Source organism: Podarcis erhardii, assembly GCF_964252035.2.
Source record: "Podarcis erhardii genome assembly, chromosome: 5".
Lineage (NCBI taxonomy): Eukaryota > Metazoa > Chordata > Lepidosauria > Squamata > Lacertidae > Podarcis > Podarcis erhardii.
In genome coordinates this window covers 23630091-23657528 of record NC_138509.1, presented here as the reverse complement: position 1 = coordinate 23657528, position 27438 = coordinate 23630091, and the positions used below count along the sequence as shown (strand labels likewise).

The 27438-nt window shown below is 45.0% G+C and overlaps 1 protein-coding gene across 1 annotated transcript; it reads right to left on the bottom strand.

The window, feature by feature from the left end:
- Positions 1 to 1309: 1309 nt before the first annotated feature.
- On the bottom strand, positions 1310 to 26857 carry MMRN2 (multimerin 2). The gene is made up of 7 exons (XM_081861156.1): positions 26393 to 26857; positions 12452 to 12574; positions 11221 to 11327; positions 9315 to 9389; positions 8075 to 8227; positions 4680 to 6554; positions 1310 to 2394 (listed from the first exon to the last, which is right to left on the bottom strand). The coding sequence occupies exons 1-7, from the start codon at positions 26650 to 26652 to the stop codon at positions 2015 to 2017; spliced, it is 2973 nt and encodes a 990-aa protein (XP_081717282.1). The 5' UTR covers positions 26653 to 26857; the 3' UTR covers positions 1310 to 2014.
- Between the last annotated feature and the right edge of the window lie 581 nt (positions 26858 to 27438).

The following is a 27438-nucleotide window of genomic DNA, read 5'->3' as shown; positions in this document are numbered from 1 at the left end:
ATAAAAATGTACTATATTGTATACAGAAAGAATAATGTAGCTAACCTATAGAAGATGTAAATAAAAAGGAGAGGGTGAAAGAAGCAGTATGATTATACTCATTTTGTTATATATATACCACAAGTTTAGAATGTTTTTTAATTGTAACAGGCTAAGTGTCTTTTTGTACAGCATCTGATTTAAAAGGTGCCTTAAGTTTACCATGAATTGCTTTGTTCTGTACACAAATTTATGTCAATGTATCATTTTTAAGTAAATAACCTTATTTTAGTAAACACTAGTAATATATTTGTTTGTTAACCGTTGCATATTGGTGATCAAACATCCACACACATGGTTGTATGCCTTGCCTTTAAAATCAGTGCTGAAGATCATGTCTCACAAGTAATTGTACTGAAGTACAGTCGTACCTTGGAAGTCAAACGGAGTCCATTCGACTTTCAAAATGTTCAAAACCAAAGCACGGCTTCTGATTGGCTGCAGGAAGCTCCTGTAGCCAATCGGAAGTTGTGGAAGCTCCATCAGATGTTCAGGCTCCAAAGAACACATTCGCAAACCAGAACACTCAATTCCGCGTTTGTGGCGTTAGGGAGCCAAAACGTCCAAGTACCAAGGCGTTTGGGATCCAAGGTACAGCTATACAAAATAATGCTCCAATTGCTTCCTTACTTCAGTCTTTCCTGGTAACTTTTCAGATGCACAAAAAGTGGAGCCCCAGGCATTGATCATTGACTAGTTCTGTGTATTTTTAAAGTAAAACAGGCCATTCATAATTGCAACAATGTGCACTCCCATGTGGTCAAACCAGAGTCCAAAATACCCTGTGAAAAGTTTCCCTCCACCATTCTACAAGAAAAAATTGTTGAAGCTCAGTGCAGAATTATACTTCATACACAGCATCAGGCTGCTGTTAAAAATGTTACCCCTTCCTCTGTTTTGTTCTTCCATCTCCCCTGTAGCATGTGAGACCGCTTACCTCAAGTTGTACATAACATACGTGCATAAACCTTAGGATTCCCCTGTCTGCTGAACCTTTTTCTGTAGCATTTATAAAACAAACCACACACATAGTTTAGTTTCATCAAAGTATAGATAATGTATATTCACATTTATCTTTCTGCAGTTCTGGAACTTAGCTGGAATCATGCCTATGAGGAGTTTTATTCACAATAATTTGGCCTTGAAATAATCATTTGATGTCCAGTATTTGCACATCTACTTGAAACTGGATTAAATGCTTATCAGTGGAAGTTTTATGATTCCTACACTTGAACTATTAAAATGTGCAAAGCAAAACTACAGCCAAGTGTAGAAAACAAAGAGTATTTATTGAGAATGTACGCAAAGTGATACAGTTCTCGTAAGTATAGACACCATAATTTCATAACACTTTAGGAATAGAAATGCCTTATTTTGTTCATCTGAAAGTCCCTCCTGCGTGATTTCTGATATCGCTAGCACAACAAAATGGCATCATGCCATTTTTTTTATGTAGGAGGGCCTGCCCTGTCCTGGATTTTTTAATAAAAAAATAAATCTTGAAATGATTGATTTTCCGCTGGAAACTTATTTATAAGAACATTGTTCATTCTCCACTGGATATAAGACAAGAGAGTATTTTTAGTCTGAGGAAGAATAGAATCAAATGCATGATAAACTATCAAAGGGATGGAGCAGGGAAAACCTGGGGCTTCCTGATATTTCCCATAATCCCTGACTGATGATGGCTAGGGCCAAGAAGAGTTGGGAGTCCAGCAGCAGCTGAAGGCCACAAGTGACCCATCCTTGCCCTAACGTCTTTCATAAAGCCTTTGCAACATACAAACTCCATTTCTTCATTTGTGACACCGCTAAGCAACGACTGAACTATTTCTAGGAAGTAGCACTGAGGCAAATCAAGGGCTGGGACTACATTTAAAAGTGCACACAGCAAAACTCGCCGTCTTTGGGCTAGTACAGGTTAGCCGTGTGTGTATAGCAAAGTATAATTTATGACTTTGGGACCTTTTATTCTTCAAGTTTTGAATATCAGAAATCCAGCCATGCTTAATCCAGCTGGGTTCTGCTTCGCTCCAGTGCCCTGCACCAGTTCAAACCACATGAGCTCACCCTTCTTGAGCTCCACAAGTGCAAAAGTAGCCAGAGAGCCTCCACTTGCCTTTCTCTTTTTGGTGTCGATGAGCGTCATTCTTTGCCGGTTGCTGAAGACCAGTTGCCCCAAGGCAGGTCCTGGTGCAAGCTCCACGCTGATGGCAACAAGGTAAACCCCAGTATGAGGAGACTTGAAGTAGCCGTGTTCAGGGAAATAACCCCCTCCGTAATTGAGATATGTTCCGTTGAGGCTCAGCTCTCCTCTGGCTTCCGAATACTTCACATAAAAGGCCACATATGTACCTAGATGGGGGAGAAGGAGAGTTTACATACAGTGGGTACAATTATCCAAAGTCCCAGAACATTTCCAATTTACCAGGCAAAATACTTTCAAGTGTCTCCCTGGCCGGGTGTTGAAGTGAGCTTCCATCTCAAAAATGAGGTAAGTCTTCCATTTCCCCAAACTATTCCCTGCTTGGATATTGAGTACAGCTGGAGAATTCCTGGATTAGCCACTGCCACCTCCTAACATTACAAAGCCGCCCCTGCCCCACATTCCCCCTTTTGCCAGGTACTCTGATGAGGCAAGAAGGGAATGTTTGAGGAGGCAAGAGTGGAGGTATTTTTCTTTACCTCCATGACTAGGTGTTTGGGCTTACGGGAGCGGTAGTTGCTTTAAGGGCTTCTGTAAAGGGAAAAACTACATATTCCATGGCACACTGTTGGCAACTATGACAGGATAATGGTTTGGGGGGAGGAACCTCTTAGTGTACATTTGTTATAGCTACCACTAGGTAAAGAGAAGGGAGGGGATGTTGGGGGGGCAGTGGGGTGGCGAGACCATCATACCAAATCTGCAGGTTGGCTCTGGAAATTTGCATGGGTTTTCCCAGTTGTCAAAATGTTGAAACACACCTTTCTAGACTACAGCTCAGAGAAAACAAAACAAAATCACTGTTCTGCCAGGAGGTGGAGCTACACTGTAATTCAACGAGCAAACTAATTCAAGAAACCACTGTTGAGTTCTGTGCCTCTTTAGCACAAACTCCCTGAGTTATTTTCTTCACCGTTTTACATAATTGGCCGTCTCACGGCACCCATGCCGCACTTTCAGGAAATACAGTAGTTCAAAACAATTCAAGTGGAAACAGGTTCATTTGGATAGGGTAAGACTTTAAAATACTCAGTATTATCCTTGCCCCCATTTGTGAAACTTACTGACAATATCTTATGTGCCTTTTTGTTCCATGCAAACCCACCCCTGTAAGCCATTTATAAATCCCATTGAATTTTGTGGCAGAGTTTTGCCAGCATGTGGCATGGCAAAAGTGGCACTCCTATAGAAGAGGGAATTTCAACAACTTTTAAATACTTATTTTCTTTCTGTGCAATGGATTACCTACTTTCCACACTCCAAGCAAACTCTGGTTTAAATTGAAAACACTCATTTGATGCTAAGCTTCAGAATGTGCTGGCATTATAATGGCTCTTGTGCCTTTGTTAGGACGTGTTCCGTCAAAATTCAGAGCATAGCGGACTAAATGTTCTCTTCTGTACTTATTGACAGGACTGGCTTGATGGACTCCAGAAGCTTCCTGATCAATAGTTCAGAATATGAGTGGAGAAGAAATATGAAATAGATCTAGAAGTTCCTGTGGACATGAAGCTGCCCAAAGTGGCTGGGGTATTATCATCATAATCAACAACAATATCATATGCTTTAATGCAATTGAAATTTAAGAAGTTGCCTTATGCTAGGTCAGGTTATTTGTCTGCCAGGGATGGGGGAATCTTTGGCCCATTGTATGTTGCTAGACTCCAACTCTCATCATTCCTGACAATTGGCCATGCTGGCTGGGGCTGATAGGAGCTGGAGTCCAGCAGCACATGGAGGGTCCCAGGGCTCCCTGCCCATGGCCAAGCCCACAACTGCCTAATCTGACTGGCAGCAGCTGTTCATGGGTGTGAACTAGTTCTTTTCTAACCAGGCCTTCCCATGCTGTAGAACACCCTTCCAGCAGAGATTCAGCAGGCATCTCTTGGAGACTTCCTTTATGCTGCCCCTTGCGTACCCAACCATTTCAACAATTGCATCAAATTGCTTTTAGATATTTCTATGGTGTTGTGCACCACCCTGATGTTTTGCGAGAGGGCAGTATATAAATACTATTATAAGTACAGTGGGACCTTGGATGTCGAACTTAATCCATTCCGGGAGTCCGACTCCCAGAACCATTCGAAAACCAAGACGGGGCTTCCGATTGGCTGCAGGAGCTTCCTGCACTCAATTGGAAGTTCGGCTTCGAAAAAATGTTTGCAAACCGGAACACTTCCTTCCGGGTTTGCGGCGTTTGGGAGCTAATTTGTTTGGGAGCCAAGCCGTTCGACAACCTAGCTACCACTGTCAGTGAAATATTTAGACTTCTTTTGCATCACCCTGGAACATTTTGATGGAGGGTGGTTAAGAAATATTTGAAATATGATAAACTTCCCCAAGCTGGCTGGGCCTGATGTCCAAAACATCTAGAGAGCCTCAGGTGGGTAAATCATGATGAGGTTATTATAAGGGATTGATGGAAGAAATGTACCTGTCTCCAGGATCTCTGCATGTATCTTGTTTCTTCCGTTTAAGGTACCTTCTCTACGACTGCTGGCTTCTTTCTTGTCTCTCATTTTTTGCCCCTCTTGAAGCTGCTTCTTCATCCTCCTGCCCACCAGCGACTGAATCTTTGTGACATCCAAGCTTACATTTGCAGCAGCTAATTCCTTGTTGCTTCCAAACAGCTTTTGAAAGATCTGCAGGTGCTCTTCAAGGATTTGCTGGGCTGACACAAGGTCTTCCCTCAAATTTTCCACTGAGCCACTGAGTGGTTCCACTAGGCTGGCTATGGTGTAATTACAGCAGAAATTGGCACCATCCCTCTGCAACTTGTATTTATGCATCTCCCTGCTGAGGTGCCCAATCTCTTTCTTCAGAGTCATAATATCGTGATATGCTGGGTTATCCAGAGCATCCTCCATGGCAGCTTCATGGTTTGGCTCCATGTGTTCCACTCCACTGCGTTGGGTGGTAACCTCCTGCGCTGTGTCCTCTGTTTTCCTTTCCAACATAGGATGCTTAAGAGATATATGGACATTGGGGTTGTCTCCATGATCCATTATCTCCAAAGAGTGAATTGTCTTCATAAGATATTCCAGTGTAAAATTTTGCTCCTTGAGTTCGTCAGAGATTAGCCTGATAGTCTTTTGAAGCTGCTCTATGGATAATTCTATAGGACTTGAGTCCTCTTCCAACAAGATATCCATGTTTTCGTCTCCAAGCAAGGCCTTTAGTGCTAGCTCATGTCTCATTGCATCAAACAACAAAGAGTTAAAAGAGCTGTTGAGATATTTGATATGCCCGTGCATCTTCTCATCATTTTTTTCCAGGATGCCAATATTGTCAGACAGCTTTTCTGCATGAGAATTGAGGAGGGACATGCCACCTTCCAGCTTTTGACTCTGCTTCTGTTGGCTTTCTAGAACCTGATGTATAATAGGGAAAGCTGCATTAAGATCCTTTAAGCGTGCCTCAAGTTGCTTTATTTCTTCTCTGTTGACCTGAGTGATGTTCACTACATCTTCTGTAACAACATGTGAAGATGGTGTTTCGCAATGACATGCTTTCAGAGACATCTCTAGATCCCAGTGGCTGTCTTCAATATTGGACAGAGTGTTGTTGAGAGCAAGAATCTTCCTTTCCAGATCATCCCTGTATTCCTCTATTATAAGACTCTTCTCTATTAAATCAACTCTGAACTCCTCCAGGTCATGCTTCAAGGTGGCTTTCAAGCTCGCAATGGAATCGGTTAGTTCTGTGTAGTCTTCATCAGACTCATCAAAAATTTTGGTCAGCTGCTGTGCATGCGCTGCCAGGGTCTCATTGAGGATCTGAATGTCCCTCTCAATAAATGCCTCGTTTTGGCTGCCAAATTGTATTGGGTATACTGCTAAATTTCTATTCAGAGTCTTGAGCTCATCTTCAAGCTTGTTTTGCTGCTGTCTCATGTCTGTCAGGCTGCTGTTTAAGGCTGACAAATAGAAGTGTTGGGTCTTTTGGTGTCTCTTGAGCTTCAGATCAGTGTCCGCTTTGATCATGGTGAGATTGTAGTGTAAGGCTGCCTGCTGCGAGTGTAAATGATTCTCTATTTCTCTCTTCACATGGTCCACTCTCAAAATGTTGGCTTGAACCTTGGATTCAAACTTCGTTCCCAACTCCTGAAAATCTTTCTTGGGCACGGTGCTTTCTTGGAACCTCTCTATACTTTTCCGATTGGCCTCGACGTTCTTTGAGAGATTTTTCACGGCAGCAGAAAGATCCTGTAGACTTTTATTGAAGCTTGCCCAGACTGGGTCGAAATGCTCCTTCAAGAAACTCTGCACATGGGGAAAGAGTGTTTGCTGGAGGAATTGCTCCTGTACTTCTGAAATACAAATAAAAACAATATAAGGTAACATGGGCAGTTATTCCTTTAGAATTGTGCGGCTGCCTTTGACGTCAATTTGGAAACTGCAGCTGGTGCAGAATTCAATGGCCACGCTGCTGGCTGGAGCAAGACAGTGCAAGAAAATAACACTTTATTGTGGCACAACTGCATTGGGTACCAATTAGCCCAAGCCAACTCAAAAGTGCTGGTTTGGACCTGTAAAACCGCATGCCACTCAGGAACCCCAATAGCTCAAGGGCCACCTCTCCCTACATGAACCACACCAGATTCTGTGGTCATCATCTGAGACCCTTCTGCAAATGCCCCTTCTGAGGGGGGAGGCACGAGAACAGGCCTTTTCAGTGGTGGCTCCTTGCTTGTGGAATGCTCTCCCAAGGGAAGCACACAGGGTGCCATCTTTACTTTCAGCCACCAGGCAAAACATTTCTTTTAAACCAGGCCCTCAGCCCCTAAGTTGGAGGGTTTTATATATCTGTGGCCTCTTACTTGGATGGGAGGTAAGTGATTCTAGGTTTTTATTCTGTTCTGGTTTCTTATAATTGGTTTTTACGCTTATACTATTTTGTACGTCACCTTGGGCTGCTTTTTTGTGAAAAACACGACTAATAAATACAATTAATAATAATCATTAGATGCCAATGATGGACTCATAGCTCATCCAATGCTGAACACTCAGGCCAGCTCAAGCACTCCCCCAGCAAATATACTTAGGGCAGAGCAAGCAGCGCACAAATTATTATGTAATACAATTAATTGCCACCCTTCAGGGAGCTCAGAGTGACTTAAGTGCTCGACACATCCACACACCCATTTTATCATCACAGTAACCCATGAAAAACAGGCTGATCCAAGCTCAGACAGCACAGTGAGCTTGATGCTGGGGAAGGAGATTTTGAAGCAGATTTTTACGGCCAGTAATTTTGTGTCATGGTTCCCTCTGAGCGCCCTTGATTCAGACCAGGAGTGGAAGGCACTTGAGGACAAGGATTCAGAAGGGGAGGAAGAGACTATGTGGCAAGGTGCAAAACTTGCTGGAACGACTTCACAGCTCCCGTGCAGTCTTTGAACCCTTGCTGCTATTCTCAGACTCCTGAACCTTGGCGCTTGCTCTCAGACCAGATTTATTGTTGCAGCTCCTTTGCCTTGTAAGAACATCTTGACTATATCCTGCTCTTTTTCCAGCTGCTGAGTTCGTACATTTAGGCTGCTCTATTTAAAGTATCCTTCTTTACGTACAAGTAAACACACCCGTTATCTGGTTCTGGGCTGGAGCCAGGACTATGAGTGCAAGGGGTATGTCAAAACTTGCAAATACAAATGCCTCCTCTTAAACTTCTCCAAGCTAGACGCACAACACTTCCAACCATTCTGCATAGGGCTTGGCTTCCAGATTCCCAACATGCCCTCATTTAGTCACACTCCAGTTTGTCAAGAGTCCTGCCCGTCAATGACTTGTGCACCCAACTCTGCCCACCCTTTTGTGGCTGTGCTCTCACCTGATTGGTTGTGGCTCGCTGCTCGCCTTGTGCTGCTGCCATTATAATGAAGCACCTTCTGTAAAACTCCCAAGTTGCTTGTGGCCTGGTGAATATCGTTCTGCAGATCTTCCAGCAGGGTTTCGTGGCTTTCTTGGGCTTCTGCGATATCTCCTGATCCCAACAACAAAGGGCAGGAACAAATGAAACCATTTACAACGTACCTCAGCCTGGAAGGTAGCATTACTTGGAGGAAAGCATTAGAAAACACTGCAGAGCACCCTTGCACACAGGTAACAGTTGCCTGCTCCACTCTGCCCCCCACCCCACCCCCAGCCCTATAGACCCAGGAGAAATGTCAGGGAGAACCATTACAACACCCATTGTTCAAGTACAGTGGTACCTCTGGTTGCGAACGGGATCCGTTCCAGAGCCGCGTTCGCAACCTGAGCAGAATGCAACCCGCGCCTGCGCGTGCGCGGATTGCAATTCGCCGCTTCTGCGCATGCACGTGACATCATTTTGAGTGTCTGCGCATGCGCGAGCGGCGAAACCCAGAAATTATCCTTTCCGTTACTTCCAGGTTGCCGCGGTACGTAACCTGAAAGAATGTAACCTGAACCTAACGTAACAAGATGTATGATTCCAGTTACAGATAGGTAGCCGTGTTGGTCTGCCATAGTCAAAACAAAATAAAAAAATTCCTTCCAGTAGCACCTTAAAGACCAACTAAGTTAGTTCTTGGTATGAGCTTTCGTGTGCATGCACACTTCTTCAGATACAGACTAACTAAGTTAGTTCTTGGTATGAGCTTTCGTGTGCATGCACACTTCTGAAGAAGTGTGCATGCATACGAAAGCTCATACCAAGAACTAACTTAGTTGGTCTTTAAGGTGCTACTGGAAAGATGTATGATTGTAACTTAAGGGAGATTTGGGCCATTAGTTTCTCATCCATTTGCAAAGCTCTGTTAGGCTGCAACCCTATGCTTACTTACCTGGGAGTAAGTCTCACTGAACTCAGTGAAGTTAACTTCTAAGTAAGACACACATGACAGCACTGTAATAATAATAATAATAATAATAATAATAATAATAATAATAATAATAATAATATTCAGGCAGCTATGCTTTGCTTGAATAGACCAACACCACACATTGCAAAAATATTCTATTCTATGAAGAAATGTCATGCAGATGGATAAATGGTTTAAGGGATGCATTATTCTAATGGTGAAACAATATATTGAATTAAAACGTACTCTGGCTGGAGAACTCTTCTTGTTCTTCCTCCCAGCTTTCCGGCTGATTGGTGGACACCGGAAGAAAATTAGGATCTGCAAATTAAGTTTGCCACGTCAGTGATTCTCTTTTTGCAGTTCAGCACTGTGGGGGAGGGTATTCTTTTCATTTAGGTAGAGTCTGAATTCATAAAGCATCCCTAGCATTAATCTCTTGCTTCCAGACATGCTGGTGAATTAGAATTATAGCACCTAATATATAAATAAACATAATTACCATCAGTACAGTACTTTATGAGTATTCAGAGCACTTCACAATCATTCTGAGAATCCTTACGACAGCCCTGTAAGGTTGGCCAATATTATCCCCATATTGCAGCAGTTGGAGCAGAGTGAGACTAAAGCACATAGGCTAAAGTCAATGCAATAAGATAAAAATTAAATAAAAATAGGAACTTTGCCAACTTCTCCAACCTCTGCCAATCTCACTCCCCTACTCTCCCAGAAGAAGACAAAAATGCAAAAAGATGTGTATCCAGGAAAAGTGTGTATGAAAATGCACATATTTTGTGGGGAAATCACATAAAAATATGTATTATATTGGGGTAACTGCTTGAAAACATGTATATTAGTCAACACTGCATAAAATGTGTTTATTAGGAGAAATTTGCACTAAATGCTGATAATTTTTATGATTTTTCTTGATAACACCACCAACAAAACTGAATTTGAGAATTTTGGGAAAAACCAAAATGGGTAATACTAGCCTGGTAAAGAGGAGACTGAGAGGAGATAGGATAGCCATCTTCAAATATCTAAAGGGCTACCACACGGAACATGGAGCAAGCTCGCTTTCTCCTGCCCTGGAGGGTAGGACTCGAACCAATGGCTTCGAGTTACAAGAAAGGAGATTACAACTAAACATTAGGAAGAACTTTTTGCTGGTAAGAGCTGTTTGACAGTGGAACAGACTCCTTTGGGAAGTAGTAGACTCTCCTTCCTCGGAGGTCTTTAAGCAGAGGCTGGATGGCCACCTGTCGTGGATGATCTAGTTGAGATTCCTGCATTGCAGGGGGTTGGACTAGATGACCCTGGGGCAGTGGCGTAGCGTGGGGGGTGCAGAGGGGGGCCAGCCGCACCGGGCGCAACATCTGGGGATTAGGGTTAGGGGGCGCAAATCCACGGGTTAGGGGGCGCAAATTACTTGCCTTGCCCCAGGTGCTGACAACCCACGCTACGCCACTGCCCTTGGGGTCCCTTCCAATTTTATGATTCTCTGCCCATCCCTTTCCTTCTCCCATCTGAACAAGACTCACTGCTGTTACCTTTGCAGTGTAGCAAGGAGCAGACTGCACTGCAGTGATTTCCACATTGCAAGGGGGGTGACCCAAGGGGCCTTGGGATGAAAAAGGTAAAAACAATCCAGGGGTCCTTTACCTAAGTCCAGTCAAAGGCGACTATGGGGTTGTGGCGCTCATCTCACTTTCAGGCTGAGGGAGTCAGCGTTTGTCCACAGACAGCTTTTCTGAGTCACGTGGCCAGCATGACTAAACCACTTCTGGCGCAACAGGACACCGTGATGGAAGCCAGAGCACACGGAAACACCATTTACCTTCCCGCCACAGTGGTACCTAATTGTCTACATGGACTAGTGTGCTTTTGAATTGCTAGGTTGGCAGGAGCTGGGGCAGAGCAACGGGAGCTCACCCAGTTGCAGGGATTTGAACCGCTGACCTTCTGATCGGCAAGCCCAAGAGGCTCGGCGGTTTAGAGCACAGCGCCACCCGCATCCCAGGTCGACTGAACAAGCCTAGCGCATGCCCAGCACAAACTAGATGCATCCTATAAAGTGCCCCGGTATATTTTATGGGATATCCCTACAGCTGTGTCCAGCCTTAACATTTATTCACCTTAGGGCCTTGCTTACCGTGATGTTCGCAGTTCTTGCCAAAGTAGCCCGGGCAGCATTTCCAATGCAAAATGTTCTTGACTTTTTGTTTAACCTGGTAAACTGGCTTCAAAGCTGCTCTGTACCTAGAGGTAGGAAAGCAAACACTTGAGAGATAGCAGGCAAACAAAATTTCAGATGATGAAATTGGGTATACTGATACACTGGCTTTTTAAGAGAAAAATATGCCAACTGTCACAGAGTGTACCAGTTGGTAAATCACCCACAATTCAGAATTTTACGCTTTATTAGCAAAAACGCGATCACTACTGACTTAATGAGCACTGCGATTCTGTCCCTGTCAGTCTTCTTCCATGTAAACCGTTGCTGAGACTGAAACGCCTTGCCCTCCCATAGCCATCTAAGTCCCCTCCTCTCCAGGGCTTTCCCAAAGCAATTGGAGACTGTGCCTGCATGCAATCTGTTGCTGCTCTGCCCATTTCAGCCCTCTTCTGGTTCTGGGAGATGGGAGGAGGGGAGCTTGTCACACCAGGAGGGGGAGACACCCGTGACTCATCACTGCCTCTTGGCCTCCCCTCCTCCACCTCACCTGCGTCAGCTTCTACCTGCGATTCTCAACTTCTCTCTGCCACAGTCTCTCCCAGCTCACTAAGCCCTGTTGCCCCTCCAGCTTCCGACACCTCTTCCCAGTCTTCTCCCTCTGACCCCTCACCATTGTCCCACAACTCCTCCCCGGGCTCTGATCCTTCCTTTGGTAGTTCCCCAGCTGGTTCCTCCTGCCATTCCTCTGCATCCAACCAGTCCATGACACCAACCTAGCCTATAGGGGGGAGGGGACTTCCATGAGAAACCTGGTAGAAAATGCCTCATCCTCATGGGAGCTGGCATGCAGCAAAGCATAGCATTCAGGAATGCACTCAAGAGGAGAGGTCCCACTTCTGATCTCTTTCCATCCTTCTTTCTGGATAACTTGAACGATCTCTTTATGACTCATAGGAGTGTTGGGATATTTTTCTAGGAGCATCCTAGCAGCCTCTGCACATATAGGGGAAGTGCAAGTGGCTTGGGCTAAGAATCACATCCAGCTTGCAACCTACCCTTTCTTCCCTCTAGTCATCTCTAGAAACAAATAACCTGGGCACTATAACAATGCGAGGGGAACAGGGGTCTCCCAATTCCAGGATATTCATAGTGCAGGCAAGGCCTGAAAGTTATCACAAAACCCCATTAAAGAGGCTGTCATCCTTACATGATCTTCTGGCAATCTGGAGTCCCATTTGGACATGGTTGCTGAGACTTAATTACATATTTCTCTGTCTTGCAAACAGCAATATACGTGACCAGGCGGGACTGCGGAGACGAGCACCAGTTCCTAGGGGAGAAGAGGGAAACGCAGGCAGGAATTGTGAGCACAGCTACCATTGGCCTCTATATCAGGCGAACATAACAGTTTTTATTAAAGATTGTATTGTGCAACAAACAAAGGAAAGTACAGTCATACCTCATGTTACGTTTGCTTCAGATTGTGCATTTTCAGGTTACATCCCATGGTGACCCAGAAGTACCGGAAAGGGTTACTTCCGGGTTTCGTCGCTCGCGCATGCGCAGAGGTGCAAAATGACGTCATGCACATGCACAAAAGCGCTGTATCATGACTCGCAGATGCGGGTTGCATTCTGTTCAGGTTGTGAATGGGCCTCCGGAACAGATCCCATTCGCAACCAGAGGCACCACTGTACATATAGCATCTTCACTTTCAATTCATAGAGTCTCGTTCACAATTTGTTTACATTTGGTATGAGACACTGTTGTCATATAATTGGGGGTGGGGGAAGAGGAGGGGGGAGAGTGATGGGGGATATTGATCTTCCATTCTATTGCGTAGTGCTTGTGCAGGGTTTGTGTGTCAGCATCACAAGGTTGGTCATATATATATATATATATATATATATATATATATATGCTTTCGTAGATTTTCACGGGTACAGGAATGCAGGTTTTGGTGTCCTCGGGTGTCTTCCCGTGTAAAAGTTGGGGTGTCTAGGCGACGTTTCGACGAGGTCTCACTCGTCATCTTCAGGCTGGTGCTTTCGGCTTCTTGTTACTGGAACAGAGCAGGATCTCAGTGTTTGAGTTCCTATAAATACTGTAGAGGGGGTGTGGTGTATAGCCTCCAATAGAACATTGGAGGCTATACACCACACCCCCTCTACAGTATTTATAGGAACTCAAACACTGAGATCCTGCTCTGTTCCAGTAACAAGAAGCCGAAAGCACCAGCCTGAAGATGACGAGTGAGACCTCGTCGAAACGTCGCCTAGACACCCCAACTTTTACACGGGAAGACACCCGAGGACACCAAAACCTGCATATATATATATATATATATATATATATATATAGGCATTGTGAGAGATTGGCTTGGTTGGATGCCTCTGGTTGATTGCAGTGTGGTTTGCTTGAATGTGGAGTGAGGGGAGATTGTTGAGTCAGATTAACCATACTGAGTCATATGCTGGGGTGGGGGAGTAGGTCATTGTGTTGTTGTGCTGTATTCGTAATAAAGGCTAGCCACACCAGGCTGAAGGCATCCTCCTTTGCTTGTCCCCTTGCTAGTTTAAATGTGTTGGTTATCATTTCTAGTAGGTCGGTTTCTCCTACATTTTGGTACTAGTGGTACACATTCCCTCCTCTATGTGCCTTTCATGAGTGCACAGCAGGCAGAATTTCACAGGGGGAGCTTTTCCAATCAGTGCATCATGCTGCTAATGAAATGCTTCCTCTGTTGGTTTCACTCTCCCGTGTGTCGCGGCAAAAAAATCCTCTCTTCAAAGGCACTGTTAAAGTCACAAAACCCCTGTCCTGGTTTCCTTCTGGTTACCCTGCGCCAGTGTGCTGTAGTGGTTAAGAGCGGTAGACTCGTGATCTGGGGAACCGGGTTCACTTCCCCTCTCCTCCACATGCAGCTGCTGGGCAACCTTGGGCTAGTCACACTTCTCTGAAGTCTCTCAGCCCCACTCACCTCACAGAGTGTTTGTTGTGGGGGAGGAAGGGAAAGGAGATTGTTAGATGCTTTGAGACTCCTTAGGGTAGTGATAAAGCAGGATATCAAATCCAAACTCCTCCTCTCCTCTTCTATCCACAGGTCAGCCTTTCAAAACCTGGTGCCCTTCAGATGTTCTGGACTCCAACTCCCATCAGCCCCAGCCAGCATGGTTTAATGGTCAGGAATGATGGGAGTTGTAGTTCAACAACACCTGGAGTTGGTGAAGACTGTGCTGTGAACTGGTCCCAAAGCTCACCTTCTTGAAACAAACAGTTGGCAGACTCTATGCTTTGGCATTTTTGCAAACATGGAAAAGGTTGCCCTTTACCTGTGCAATGTTGCAAAATGCTGTTTGCTGCGGGGCCTCCCATCTTGTTGCACATAGAACTGTGCTGGCATGCAGGTTGCGAATGAGCTCTCTTGAGAAACGACATTGTGCCGATATAAATATCCCTCTCTCTCCCGAGAAGTAGGCAGGCCAGCAGACAACAACACAAAATGTAACGTTTCCACACAATGCCATCAGCGCCATGCAGGCAATTCAGAAAGGTCAGGAGACCTTTCCACTCAGCTGTTGTAGTCAGATTTGCATTGAAACTGGGCGGCTTTCTGTTGGCGTGGAGAGAGCTCGCAGCTACGAAAGAATGGCTGGACTTAGCTGCAGTTTTATATCTTCCAGTGGGAACTGATCTCTGATAAACGCCATACATGGGAAAGTTTTTGCTTTAAGGCAGAGTGGCAGAAACAATAGGAAAGTGCGTAAGGCAGGAGAAGGGAGGCTGAGGTCACTTCTTGCAGGAGAAGAACTTAGCAACCAGTACACTGAGGCAGGAAACCAAGGAAAGCAAGCTCTGAAAACAAGGGTCGCAATCCACCCAAAAGTTAAGCACATTTAAAAGTACTTTCCTCCCAAAAAACCCAGAGTCCTTTCTTTTGGGGGTAATTCAGACTGAAATTTGCAGGTGTCAGAAAAGGTTGTTTATGTATGCTACAACTGCGGCCCGTGTTTTGTTAGCCCCAAAATGGAAAACGAGTGAGGTCCTGACAAAGAAGAATGGCAACTTAAGTTGACAGAATATGCACAACTTGCAGACTTAACACATAGAATAAGAGAACAAGAATAACATATGTTTAGAGAAAATTGGAAAAAGTTTATTCAATATTTGGGAAATAATTGTGCACAGCTGAAAACGCTGGCAGCATTAAGGTAAGTTCAACAGTATAAATAAGTTTTGATGGATGCAATAATGGAATACTGAATGGTATAGTTTTGGTAAAATATGCAGGGATTTATGATATGTAAAATGAACCACGGAAAGAGAAGGGAAGTCACTGATATCTTAAGGATGTAAAATGAGTATTTTAAACTGTAAAACAGAAAATTTAATAAATTTAATAAATTACACACAGACACACACACACACACACACACACACACACACACACAGAGTGAGGCCGGTGGTGACACAGGAAAGGGTCTTCTTTGTGGTGGCACTTTGGTTGTGGAATGTGCTCCCCAGAAAGGTTTGCCTGGCACCTGCATTATTTTATTCATTATTTTACTATTAGTTATTAAATGTGTGCAGCGCCCTTCATCAGTAGATCTCAGGGCGGTTCACATTATAAAAACACAAGGTAAAAACGCAAAACACATGATGAAAACAAGAATAATAGCAAAGCAAAACAATGCCCCTCCCCAAACATAAAAGGACATAGGATGTTTGTCAGCCCAAAGCCTGATTGAAGAGAAATATTTCAGCTTGGCACCTGAAAGTGTATAATGAAGGCGTCAGGCAAACCTCCTTTTGTTCACAGATTTATATGAGTCCTGATTAATCCTACAATCATAGGGCAGTATACAGAAGCAGAAGAAGTACAAACTTAAGGAAAACTATACCAAATTGATTTTAAGACCTTATAAAACAACAATACATCAAGGGGAAACTCATAACATTGATCCAAACCCTCCAGGTTTGAATAAACAAACACAGTTGTATATAACAAAAAGTAAGATTATATGTATTGGGAAAATTTTGGGGGGAAACACACAGGGTAATATGGAAATAAAACAAAATGGGAATATGAGGGAAGTCCAGGGGAGGAGGGGTGGGGGATATGGAAAATTGTTAGAGAAATATTGTTAGAGGATGTATACATGGAAAACCCAAATACACACACACACACACACACACACACACACACACACACACACACACACCCTCCTTGCTCCACTTCGAAAGACTTGGTGGAAGAGGTACATATTTTCCTTTTGGCTAAAAGAATGAATTGGGCCAGGAGTGTTTCATAGACATGGAGCCACCACAGAAAAGTCCCTTTCCCAGGGACCCACACCTCATATCTCATCCAACACGTGGACCATTATGAGGTCTTCCTTTGCTGATCTAGGGAGATGGGGAGGTAGATAGGGGAGAAGATGCTCTCTCAAGTTCTTGAGTTTGAGGTTTTCTATGGCTTTAAATGCGTGTGAGATACAGGATTGGCGGTGGACTCCATTTTGTCCTTTGCCTCAGGCAGCAACATTCGTTTGGCTGGCCCTAGGGGTGATGGTTTCATGGGGTTTCTCTACTACGAAAGTGTAGTTGGATGAGATCACCCATTTTATGACACCGTCTCCTAATGGGAAACGTTCTCATTAGACCAAAGTCCAAAGGCGCCAATTCAGAAGCATTACGGGAAGCCGAGGTCACAAGATGGCAGGCTGAAAATGGATTTTTGATCCTCTGAGATGTTTCCAAGACTTTCCCTGCACTAGATTAATGCAATGATAAAATGTTTTCTCTCTTCTGAAAGCATCTTTTGTTCCTACTTAATTCACATTATCGCCACCACAACAGAAGAGGTACAGCCAATTCAGAAAGTGGTTTGCATTTTGGTTTCGTCTTTACGCAAAGGGATTGACCGCTGTAGTAACTGCAGCTTAGATTTCAGATTTCCCTTACATTAGCTACCCTGTACAGGCAAGTCCAAAGCCATTGTCTAGAATAATAGAACAACTCCATGTTTCTTTCTAAACCACTGTCATCAGAGCTTGTTCTTTCTATGACTTGGCTGAAACCATCCCTTCAGGAATCACACCAATCAATGATGCCCCTTTGCCAAATCAACATAAATCTCAAAGGGCCAAATAATCTTAGCTTTGGAAGGCAGTTGTGAAGACAAGGAAGAGGAAGAGGAAGAGGAAGAGGAAGAAGAAGAAGAAGAAGAAGAAGAAGAAGAAGAAGAAGAAGAAGAAGAAGAAGAAGGTGGTCTTCAGTTGTTTAAATATGTTTTCGTCCAAAACACAGGGGCTACTTCTGGAGAAAAACTGCTACCAGCATATAACACTTTGGCAGATCCTGTAGACAATCTGTTTCCAAGCCAAGTTCAAGGTTTCAGAACAAACATATAAGGACCAGGTTGCTTGAGAGGCCACCTTATCCCTTACATATGTTCTGCAAGAAAATTTCTCCTCAGTGTCCCCCAAATTCCCACAGCAACTCAGAGCTGGGCTTTTAGTGTGGCTACCCCTGTTTCATGCAATGTTATACCGGCCGATACCCCATGGAATGGCAGCAGTTTGGCTTTTCTTGTCAAGTTCTCCCTTGTCTGTCTCCAGGTGGAGATGATTTCCGCCTACTCCAGGAGCAAGGAACCCCACGGCCTATAAACTGGATCAGGCCCACAGAGCTATTTCAAGTGGCCCACCATTCCCTGAACCCATTGCTATTTTTCTAGAAAGAGGTGCCAGAACTCACCACAAACACCACCCTTTTTCTCTTATACAGTGGTACCTTGGGTTACATACACTTCAGGTTACATACGCTTCAGGTTACAGACTCTGCTAACCCAAAAATAGTGCTTCAGGTTAAGAACTTTGCTTCAGGATAAGAACAGAAATCGGGCTCCAGCAGCATGGCGGCAGCGGGAGGCCCCATTAGCTAAAGTGGTGCTTCAGGTTAAGAACAGTTTCAGGTTAAGTACGGACCTCTGGAATGAATTAAGTCCTTAACCCGAGCCCACCTGAAAGGTGCAGGAACTGAGTTCTGGCTGAAAAAAGCCCTGCCTGAATTGCACCCCACCCCTCACCCCATCACAGCATTGGGCCTTATTCTGACTTGTAGTCATTCCCTGCTGAAGTTCAAGGGACTCAATGCCAGATGGGTTTTGTTCCTCTAAATGTTGCAAGATTTTTAAAAAATAACAACAGACAGATAGATTACATAGATCACAGTGTCTGTGTTTTTTTCCTCTTCTACCTGAGACAGGGGTGGGGTTTGTTTGGTTTGGGGTTTTTCTTAGCACTTTTGGTGCAAACTTGACAGTTTGAAAAAGGGGCCTGATTAGAACTACAAATGTTTTCCGGTACAACCAAGCAAAGCAAACAAGCAGTTAAGCCTGAGCATTGTTCTGGCTTCCCTAGAAGGAGAGCAGTGGGGATTTTCGCACTGCTTTTATCTGCTTCCAGCACTTAGGAGAGTTCCTGCAGCCCCCATTTATCACCCAAACACGACAGTCGGAAATGAGAAGCTGCTTATATTAAAGATCTGGCCAGCCTATCGAAAGCAGGGAAGCCTGTGTGCAAGTGTGTGATAACAACGCCGCACCTGAAATAAATCTTGCTTCATGGCTTCTGACTTCCCTCCTCAGTGACAAGCACCAGGCCATGGTCACACCAAGGTCCATTTCCTATGAGGTGACTTTATTGGAGACCTGTAGCCATTCCTAGCCTAGCTCTGCAGTTATGCAATTTTCAATATTCAAATCGAGCCCAAGGATGTGTAGGCCAACAAACATAAAACTGAAAAACCCACTGTCAAAACCCCTATAAAAAGGTAAAGGACCCCTGACAGTTAAGTCCAGTCACAGACAACTCTGGGGTTGTGGCACTCATCTCACTCTATAGGCCGAGGGAGCTGACGTTTGTCTGCAGACAGCTTCCGGGTCATGTGGCCAGCATGACTAAGCCACTTCTGGCAAACCAGAGCAGCACATTGAAACGCCATTTACCTTCCCACCGGAGCAGTACCTATTTATCTACTTGCACTTTTTGGTGTGCTTTCGAACTGCTAGGTGGGCAGGAGCTGTGACCGAATAATGGGAGCTCACCCCGTTGTGGGGATTTGAACCACCGACCTTCCAATCGGCAAGCCCTAGGCTCTCTGGTTTAGACCACCGCGCCACCTGTGTCCCTCAAAACCCCTATAGCATTGTAATATTCCACCCCCCCTTCCAAGGAATTTTACTGAACTGGGGGAGAGAAGAGAGAAAATGAAAACACATTTGTTCATGTTCTCCCTGGCCTGTCACAGCTGCAGTAGGGGACAGGCTACCAACCTGCCAGTGCTAGTTTATAAAGTGGCATCAAGTATGTCATCAGCTATAAAAATTCAGACTCAGCGCCAACTCCCCAGCTGTTTATCTCCCCTCCCCCAAGCAGGTGAGATATGCTGGTACCTCATAATCATCAGGGCTCATCAACCTGGGAAGGTAGCCTGTCTAGGAGAAGGAAAACTGATCCTAAACCTCCTCTGGCTTGGAGGACATCTTTGGGAGAAGAAAAGGCTGAGGAGTAAACCCCGCACAAATTCAGAGTGGATTCCCTAAAACGGTTGGATGGTGCCTGGTACATCTCTTTCCAGCAACTCCTGCAGCCAAGCTGGTGCCAAACGTATTGCTCTGCTTTTCCTTGGACCACACCACAGAGGCCAGGAGTGAAGTCTTGTCATCTGGGCAGCCCAGGACCTCCATCCACACTGCCCAAGTTTGCACCCCAGAGAGGTCACTTCGGTGCTACTTGAAATCACCTCCAGAGGCACGCTCCATTGTCTCCTGAGACAGATGGATGCCAACAAGTAATCGTCAGCTATCCAAAGCCTTCGAGCGCACATATTACAACCCATTATTCCCCATTGTTGAAACACCTGGGAAGACTGTGAACAAAAGCTTAGAGATGGTTTTCTCTTGACACCACGCCGTTTCTCAGAATGCTATCACCCCCAGCACAGCCCCTTCTGTGGCTCTAAGGAACAGGCAAAATTTCTTCTAGATGTGATTCTCAGGTTAATACACCGATTTTCACTGCCCAGTTCCAGCCTCTGCCTGCTAGTCCCTGTTTCTATTGATGACAAGAGTCGGGCCAAATAAGGTAACAGAGTGAAAGTATGTCAGGATTGCTCATTCCGGAAACCACAACGGTCCAGTGACAAAATGCATTGTCTTTCAGGAAGTATGCAGCTTCCACAACTGAAAAATGTATCATCTGGATAAGACCCAAGATACAAATAATGAATGACACCAGAATTCATCAGAATGCACCATCGTAAGACACAATTCTAGCATTTTGCTATTTTGAGCAAGAGCCAACCTCCAGAGATGGGGAACTGGTGGCCTCTCAGATGCTGTTGAACTGCAGCTCCCATCATTCCTGACCATTGGCCACACTGTGATAGTGCTGCATCTAGGAACACCCCCAGACTCCGCACCAGTTCCTTCAGGAAGAGTGTGGCCCCATTCAAGAGAGGCAATTTCATGACCTCCCAGACCTGCGACCCTCTCACCCACGGAGCTGCCACCTCACCAGGATCCAGGCTCAGTTTATTAGTTCCCATCCAGCCCACCACTGTGTCTAGACACTCGTCTGGGGCCTGCACAGCCATTTCTGATTTAGAGGGAAAGGGGGGGGGGGGAGTTCCGAAATTTCCTGATCTTAGAACTTGTATCCGGTCACATCACCAAACTTCCTTTTCGTATCTTCTTTGTAACTAGACAAAGCCATCGCAAAATACCGGAAAATGTATTGAAATAGCAGATTCTCCTCCTCCAGACATACATTGAACCAACCACCTGTTGTGAGACATGAGCCGACAGTATAACATTGTATATGACCTTGTGTGGGAAAACATCCAAAGGCCAGGATAGATTTATATATAGCCGACGGATGTCTCCATCTGGCAACTGAAATGGTTTCCTCTCACGCCTACACTTGAGGCCTTTTCAGACACGGCGCATTTCCAACATGGAAAGCCCTTTCAACTTAGAAAATGTGCAAAAGCCACACGGAGACCATCACAACCGCTGCATGTGTACGTGAGGGAATGCATACGTACCTTTTATTTATTTAGAGAATTTATATACTGCCTCCCACTTCTGTGACAAATTATCAAAGCAATGAATTCCAATTAGTAGAACTAAATTGGAACAGCAAGGAGGGGCAGGGAAATACAAAATCAATCCCAGAACAGAAAAGATGGTAATCACAGAAGCAAGTTCATTACAGAACACAGGGCATGCCCCCCCCCCCACAATTCAGTGCTATTTCCTAGAGCAGCACTTAATTTCTCCCCATAGAAGTGAAGGATGGCCATTCTCTATCGCCCTCAAAGACACCACTGTCTGGTGGTCCCAGTTTTTAGAGTGGCAAAAGAGCCCTCTCTTTCCTACTGAACTGGAAACTGTTGCCCTCCAAATATTGCTAGATGATAGTTCCCGCCATGAACTGGCAGCACAACAGAGAGGAGGAAGAGGATGCCAGCAAGTTGTGTAGTCAGGACTGGGACACACTGGGGTAAGCTGTTCATGGGGAAGGAGAGGTTCATGTAGGAAGTACTCACAGGGTGACAGATGATGACAGGGGATGGGGGTCAGTGCACAGGAACCAGAGCAGCAGGACCCATCACCAGAGCCAGAGGGGCCCCTGTCTCCATTAACACAGTGGACTCTGAGGCAAGGGAGCAGCAGCACTCTAGGGGGCTGAGGCAGGCCAGGGCCAACCGCCCAGCTCCCTAGCTCGCCAGGTGGGGCGTGCTAGCTCTGGGTTGTGATTCCTCAGCTGGAGTAGGCTTGGAGCAGGTGAGGGCCACCTGCCTCGTTAAGCCCAGATGCTGCAATCAGCATTCAAAGTATAAAAGTGCAACAGAACTGAGGTTCTGCGTCTGTTCAACTGCTCCAGGATCTCTGTGGGACTGTGCTTCCTTTGGACACGTGGATTGACTCTGGACTGGGGACTTGCCGTCAGGTCAGGCCAGAGGTTCAGGACAGCTCCCATCATCCTTGACCTTGGTCCATGGTGGCTCATGGGAGTTGGAGTCCAGTGTTTACAGCCAGTTTTCTCAGAGCAGACGTTAAGCTATCCAGTCTGTAATTTTCCAGATCCCCTCTCAAATCCCTTTTCAAAAACTGATGTCCACTTTCTAGTCATCAGATGCAGAAGCCAATTTTAGGGAGAAGTCGTGCGGTTTGCTTGGAAGGTTGAGAATTTCGCTTTTGAGTTTTTTAAGAACTCTTGGATAGACACCACTTGGACCCAGTGATTTGTTCATTTTTAGTTTGTGAGTAAGGTCTAGAAATTTGGTCCCTTTTCACTGTTTCCAACCAGTTCAACAATGCTTACATGTCCCACCAGGTAAGATTAAGTCCAGTGTTAGACTCATAGAACTGTAGAGCTGGAAGAGACAATGAGGGTTATCTAGCCCAGGGCTGCCTCCCTTCTGATTGGTTCCATGACCAATTGTTCCAGGGCACAGTATTTAGGAGTGCATATAAATGTTACCAGAGGTAACCAGAACAGGCATGTAGCCAGTTTCTGTGAGGGTTACATAAATCACTCATTACTATGACATTTCCCCCTTTGGCTGCCTTCTCGATTTCAGTCTTCAACCCAAGAATGCCCTGGGCATTTCTGATTAGGGAGTGTGTGTGCACCGGCATGTGCAAGGAAACTTGTCATAAAACAACTAGAAACAGCTCAAACCATGTGTCACACGTCACCAAGTATTTGGCCTCAACAAACAATTGCACCTTCAGGGTTGAGTCTGCGCTAGTTTCATGACACTGGGTGCTGGCATCTCTTTAAAGAGTGGCTTCTGTGTTGTAGTTGCGGATGGGTTGAAGGAAGAAGCTGAGTCCTTACAGTTGAGGTTAACTGATTCTGATCTCCCCACAAGGAATCTGCCCTGCAGTCCTCAGGTGTCAGCCACTCCAGGCGCATTAAGAAGGGAGTGTCTCAAATGCTCCGTCAGGGTAACTTAGATGTCAACGCAGCTAACTGCCCTGTTCATCATGCCGTGAAGATAAACAAAGATCAGCAGCCAATATGATTCACAACTCATCACATGCATGAACAAGCAAAATGTCATCAAAATAATTCTGATTTGCGGCACCAACACAACCACAGCATGTAACATACAACACAACATCAGAGGAAACGAAAGTCAGGTTGGTGCTGCAGTTCTTGAGGAAGGGGCTTTGGTCAGTAATAGAGTACATGCTTTGCACACAGACTTCTGCATTTCATCCCTCAGCTTCTCTGGTAAAAATATATCAGGTAGTAGGACCAGAAATATCTACCTGGTGCCTTGGAGGGCTTAGATCTATTCTGCCATTTGGAGTAGACCGTGCTCAGTGGGATGGACCAATAGGTAGCTTTATATTGTTATGGATTTCCAATTGGATTTCTTTTAAGTCCCGAGGCACCCCTGGCCAACCAACTTGAAAAAAACATTGTGTGTATCATTCGTTGGAGTTTGGTAAACATACTGCAGCTGTGTGCAGAACGTAGTCTGGTAAGACTGCTGCCTGAATGAATAAAAGGAAGTTAACTTTTATTAACTCCTGCAAACGTCATCCTGGGCACAAGCTCATGTGTGCCCACTATGGAGTCATGAGGTTAAGGGAACACAAGGACAAGCTAAGAAAGACTGACTAGAGAAGGAGGAGGAAGTATTAGCCTGAAAAGAAGTAATGTACAGTGGTACCTCGGGTTACATACGCTTCAGGCTACATACGCTTCAGGTTACAGACTCCGTTAACCCAGAAATGTTGCTTCAGGTTAAGAACTTTGCTTCAGGATGAGAACAGAAATTGTGCTCCGGTGGCGTGGCAGCAGCAGGAGGCCCCATTAGCTAAAGTGGTGCTTCAGGTTAAGAACAGTTTCAGGTTAAGAACGGACCTCCGGAACGAATTAAGTACTTAACCCGAGGTACCACTGTACATGCCAACAAGTAGCTACCAAAGAAGGAACCAACAGGAGGAAAAACAGGTTGCCTGTCTATAGACCCAGCCCTGTTCAGGTAAACAACTACACACTCTGTGGCTTTTATTCCCAACACCCTAGCATTTCATCGAGGGGATGAGATGACCCAAAGGAAACCACAATCTCTGCCAAGCCAGAAATCTTGGTTTGTTTCCTTTCAGAATGAGCGGGGAGGAACGAAGTAGGTGCGCTTCACTCATGCACGCTAAGCGATAGTTTATGGCTTAATATGATGTGCGGACACAGCCTATGTGTGGATTGTGTGCTCACGCGCTAAATTTCTCCTTCAAAACTTGGCACGCTTATTCTCTGCACACCAGTGGCTGCATTGTGCCTCTTCGTATAATCGTAGTTGGAGTGTTGTGAATATCAAGGAGTTAACACCCTGTGCTAAGTGGAAATGCTGACTCAGTATCGTGTGATGGGTCAGCCTCACGAGACACGGGGTGTTGCCTAACTGGTTTATAGCCAGCTAGTATAAAAAGGTATGGTTGACTTCTCCCCTGTATGTAATCCCACCTGTGTATGCTGATTCCTAGATGTAAGAAGACTGCTTTATGATGATGCAAGACTGCAACTGGAATAAAGCCCTGCTTAAAATGCAGCTTGACTCCCGAGTGCTTCATATGGGGCTGCCGTACATCTCAACAGGCGGGACCACAAGAGTCATCTCTAGTCCCACCTCCTGCATCTTTCACCCAACATGGGACTGGAACCCACAACCCTGAGATTAAGAGTCCCATTTTCTATCTACCCTCTCCCATGAGCCCATACTCTGGGGACCCTTAAACCCTCAGCAAACACAGAAGGGGCACCATGTTGAACATACCTCAGAAGGAAGAGAGCACAATGGAGCACAATGAACACAATATGGAGACGACGTTTTTTGGAGATCCAGTAAGCTAAGATGGTAAGAGACACAAACACACACCCCTTTCCACATTTCTCAGCTAAGGTGGGTGCTTACCTATGGTAACTGAGACTTTCAAAGCAAAGGAACTAAACATTAGCAGCATAGAGTTGTAAATATAAAGAGTTGGGTTGTTGTTGCTGCGGCTGCTGCTGCTGCAGGCACAGCTCTGCACTAAGAGGTATTGCAATGAAAAATTCATTAAGCTTTCTACATTGGTTTTTATATCTCATCAGCTAAGGACCTCTTTACATGCCCTGGACATCTCTGAAATGTACTGGGGAGCCCTGAGATTTCACAAGACCTTGCCAGGAGCTGCCACAGCAGCTTCTCCTTCTGTGGCAGTGGCAGTGCACTTATAGGGGTGCAGCCCCATGGGATTTCACTTTATGGGTGAACCAACCCTGTCTGGAAGTAAATCCCGTTGAACTCCAAGGGGCTTACTTCTGAGTAGACATGTATAGGATTACACGGCACATCCCATTGATTTTGATGAATAAGTCAACATGAAAGACATATCAGTAATTGATTCTAGCTGAACAACGCTCCAAGTTCTACAGCACATTTAACTCTTCTGCCCTGTTTTACACTGACACTGTTTAATAATTTCTTGTTTGCTTTATTCCGAATTTGATTGCTTCTGTTTTCAAATGGTGAGCCACCTCGAGTAAAAGGTGAAATTTAAATCACTATAACAAATACATTTCCAGTTTCACCAAATATTACAAATATTTGGCTAGCTCTTCATCAGTTTTGTGTGTGTGTGTGTGTGTGTGTTTAAACTGTAGGTGAATGGCTGTAAAACTTAATGTGCTTGCACAAGTTAGGTCTAAGCATTGAACAGAAACAAACCATCTTGTTCCCTTGCTACCATTAATACCCATTTGTTTGCTTTTGGTTGCTAATAGGCTTACAAGATGAAAAGAATAATTAAAAATATGGGATGCTTCTGTATCTATGGCTGTGTGGTCCAGTGACGTTCTAGAATAAACTGCACCCTTTCCTAGAATGCATATCTAAAATCTCCAACTATCCTTCTAATTCCAGAATTATTTCCTTATGAATACAATCCTATACACACTTACCCTGGTGAATGTGACTTTTTCTGAGTGAAGCTGACATATTCAGGGCAACCTTCTATGTGTCTACTCATGAATGGGGTGCAACATAGATGTCACAGAAAGTCTTTTTGGCCGATACTTACTTATGATGAGGTTGATGTTCTCTGGCATCATCATAATCCTTCACATCATCAGTCACAATGGTGGCAGCCGGGTGGAGGACTTCTTCTCTGATGTGTTCCTTCCCCCAATATTCCTCTGGCCAAGAAGATGGCTGTGGGTCTGTTAGGATTTTGTGGTCCTGGGGCCACTGCTTGTGATCTGGATGCCCAGGGTGTCTTGAATGCAGGTCTGACTCCGCCAGCACTAGGGTGCCACAGAGGAAGAAGACCTTAGCTATCATCGTGGGCTCCTTCCTTGGGGCTCTTACACTTCCCTGCACTTCAAATCAAATTGCTCCTGCAATCCCCTTTGCACCATTCCTTAAGCTCAAGCTTGGAAAAAGGAATGGCAAGTAACAAAGAACGGAAGCAACGCTATCGGCCCTCCCAGCTACAGTGGAAATGTTAAAGGTCATCAGACAATGTGGGTTCCTGTGGGGGGCCCCGAAGACCTCAGTCGGGGAGGTGGTGTGTGAGTTTGTGTGTAGGAGAGAGGCAGGGGGTGGTCGTGGTTGATTCAAGGGCGGGGGGACGGGGACGGGGACTTCGGTGTGTTTTCCTTACTAGCTTCTGAAATTACCAACAGACAAGAACTGGTCTTTTATCAGCTGCCTTCTTGCTGGGGAGCAGGAAAAGGATGTTAGCTTTCGTGAGGAGGCAAGGAAAAGAAAATATTTAGTGCTGGAGCAGTTTTCCCAAGCTGCATGCCACACACTAAGCAGCCCGATGCAGCCACAGAACAGGCTGGAAATTGCTGTGACATAAAAGCAGGGCTACATTTACTTTGCACTCAACCATATTAACATCCTGTGCCCAGGATGTCCAAATTCTGCACCAAGAAAACAGGATCCGAGATCCTGAAGCCTGTATACATAATACGGTTTTGCATAATGCTTTCTGCTTTTGCTATTCATGGGAAGGAGCAAGGAGCTATGCAGGGCATTGAAATCCCACAGCAAATAGTCAAAATCATCCAGCTGCTATTGCTTACATATTTTTTGCTATATCTTTGTAGTCATGAGGTCTAG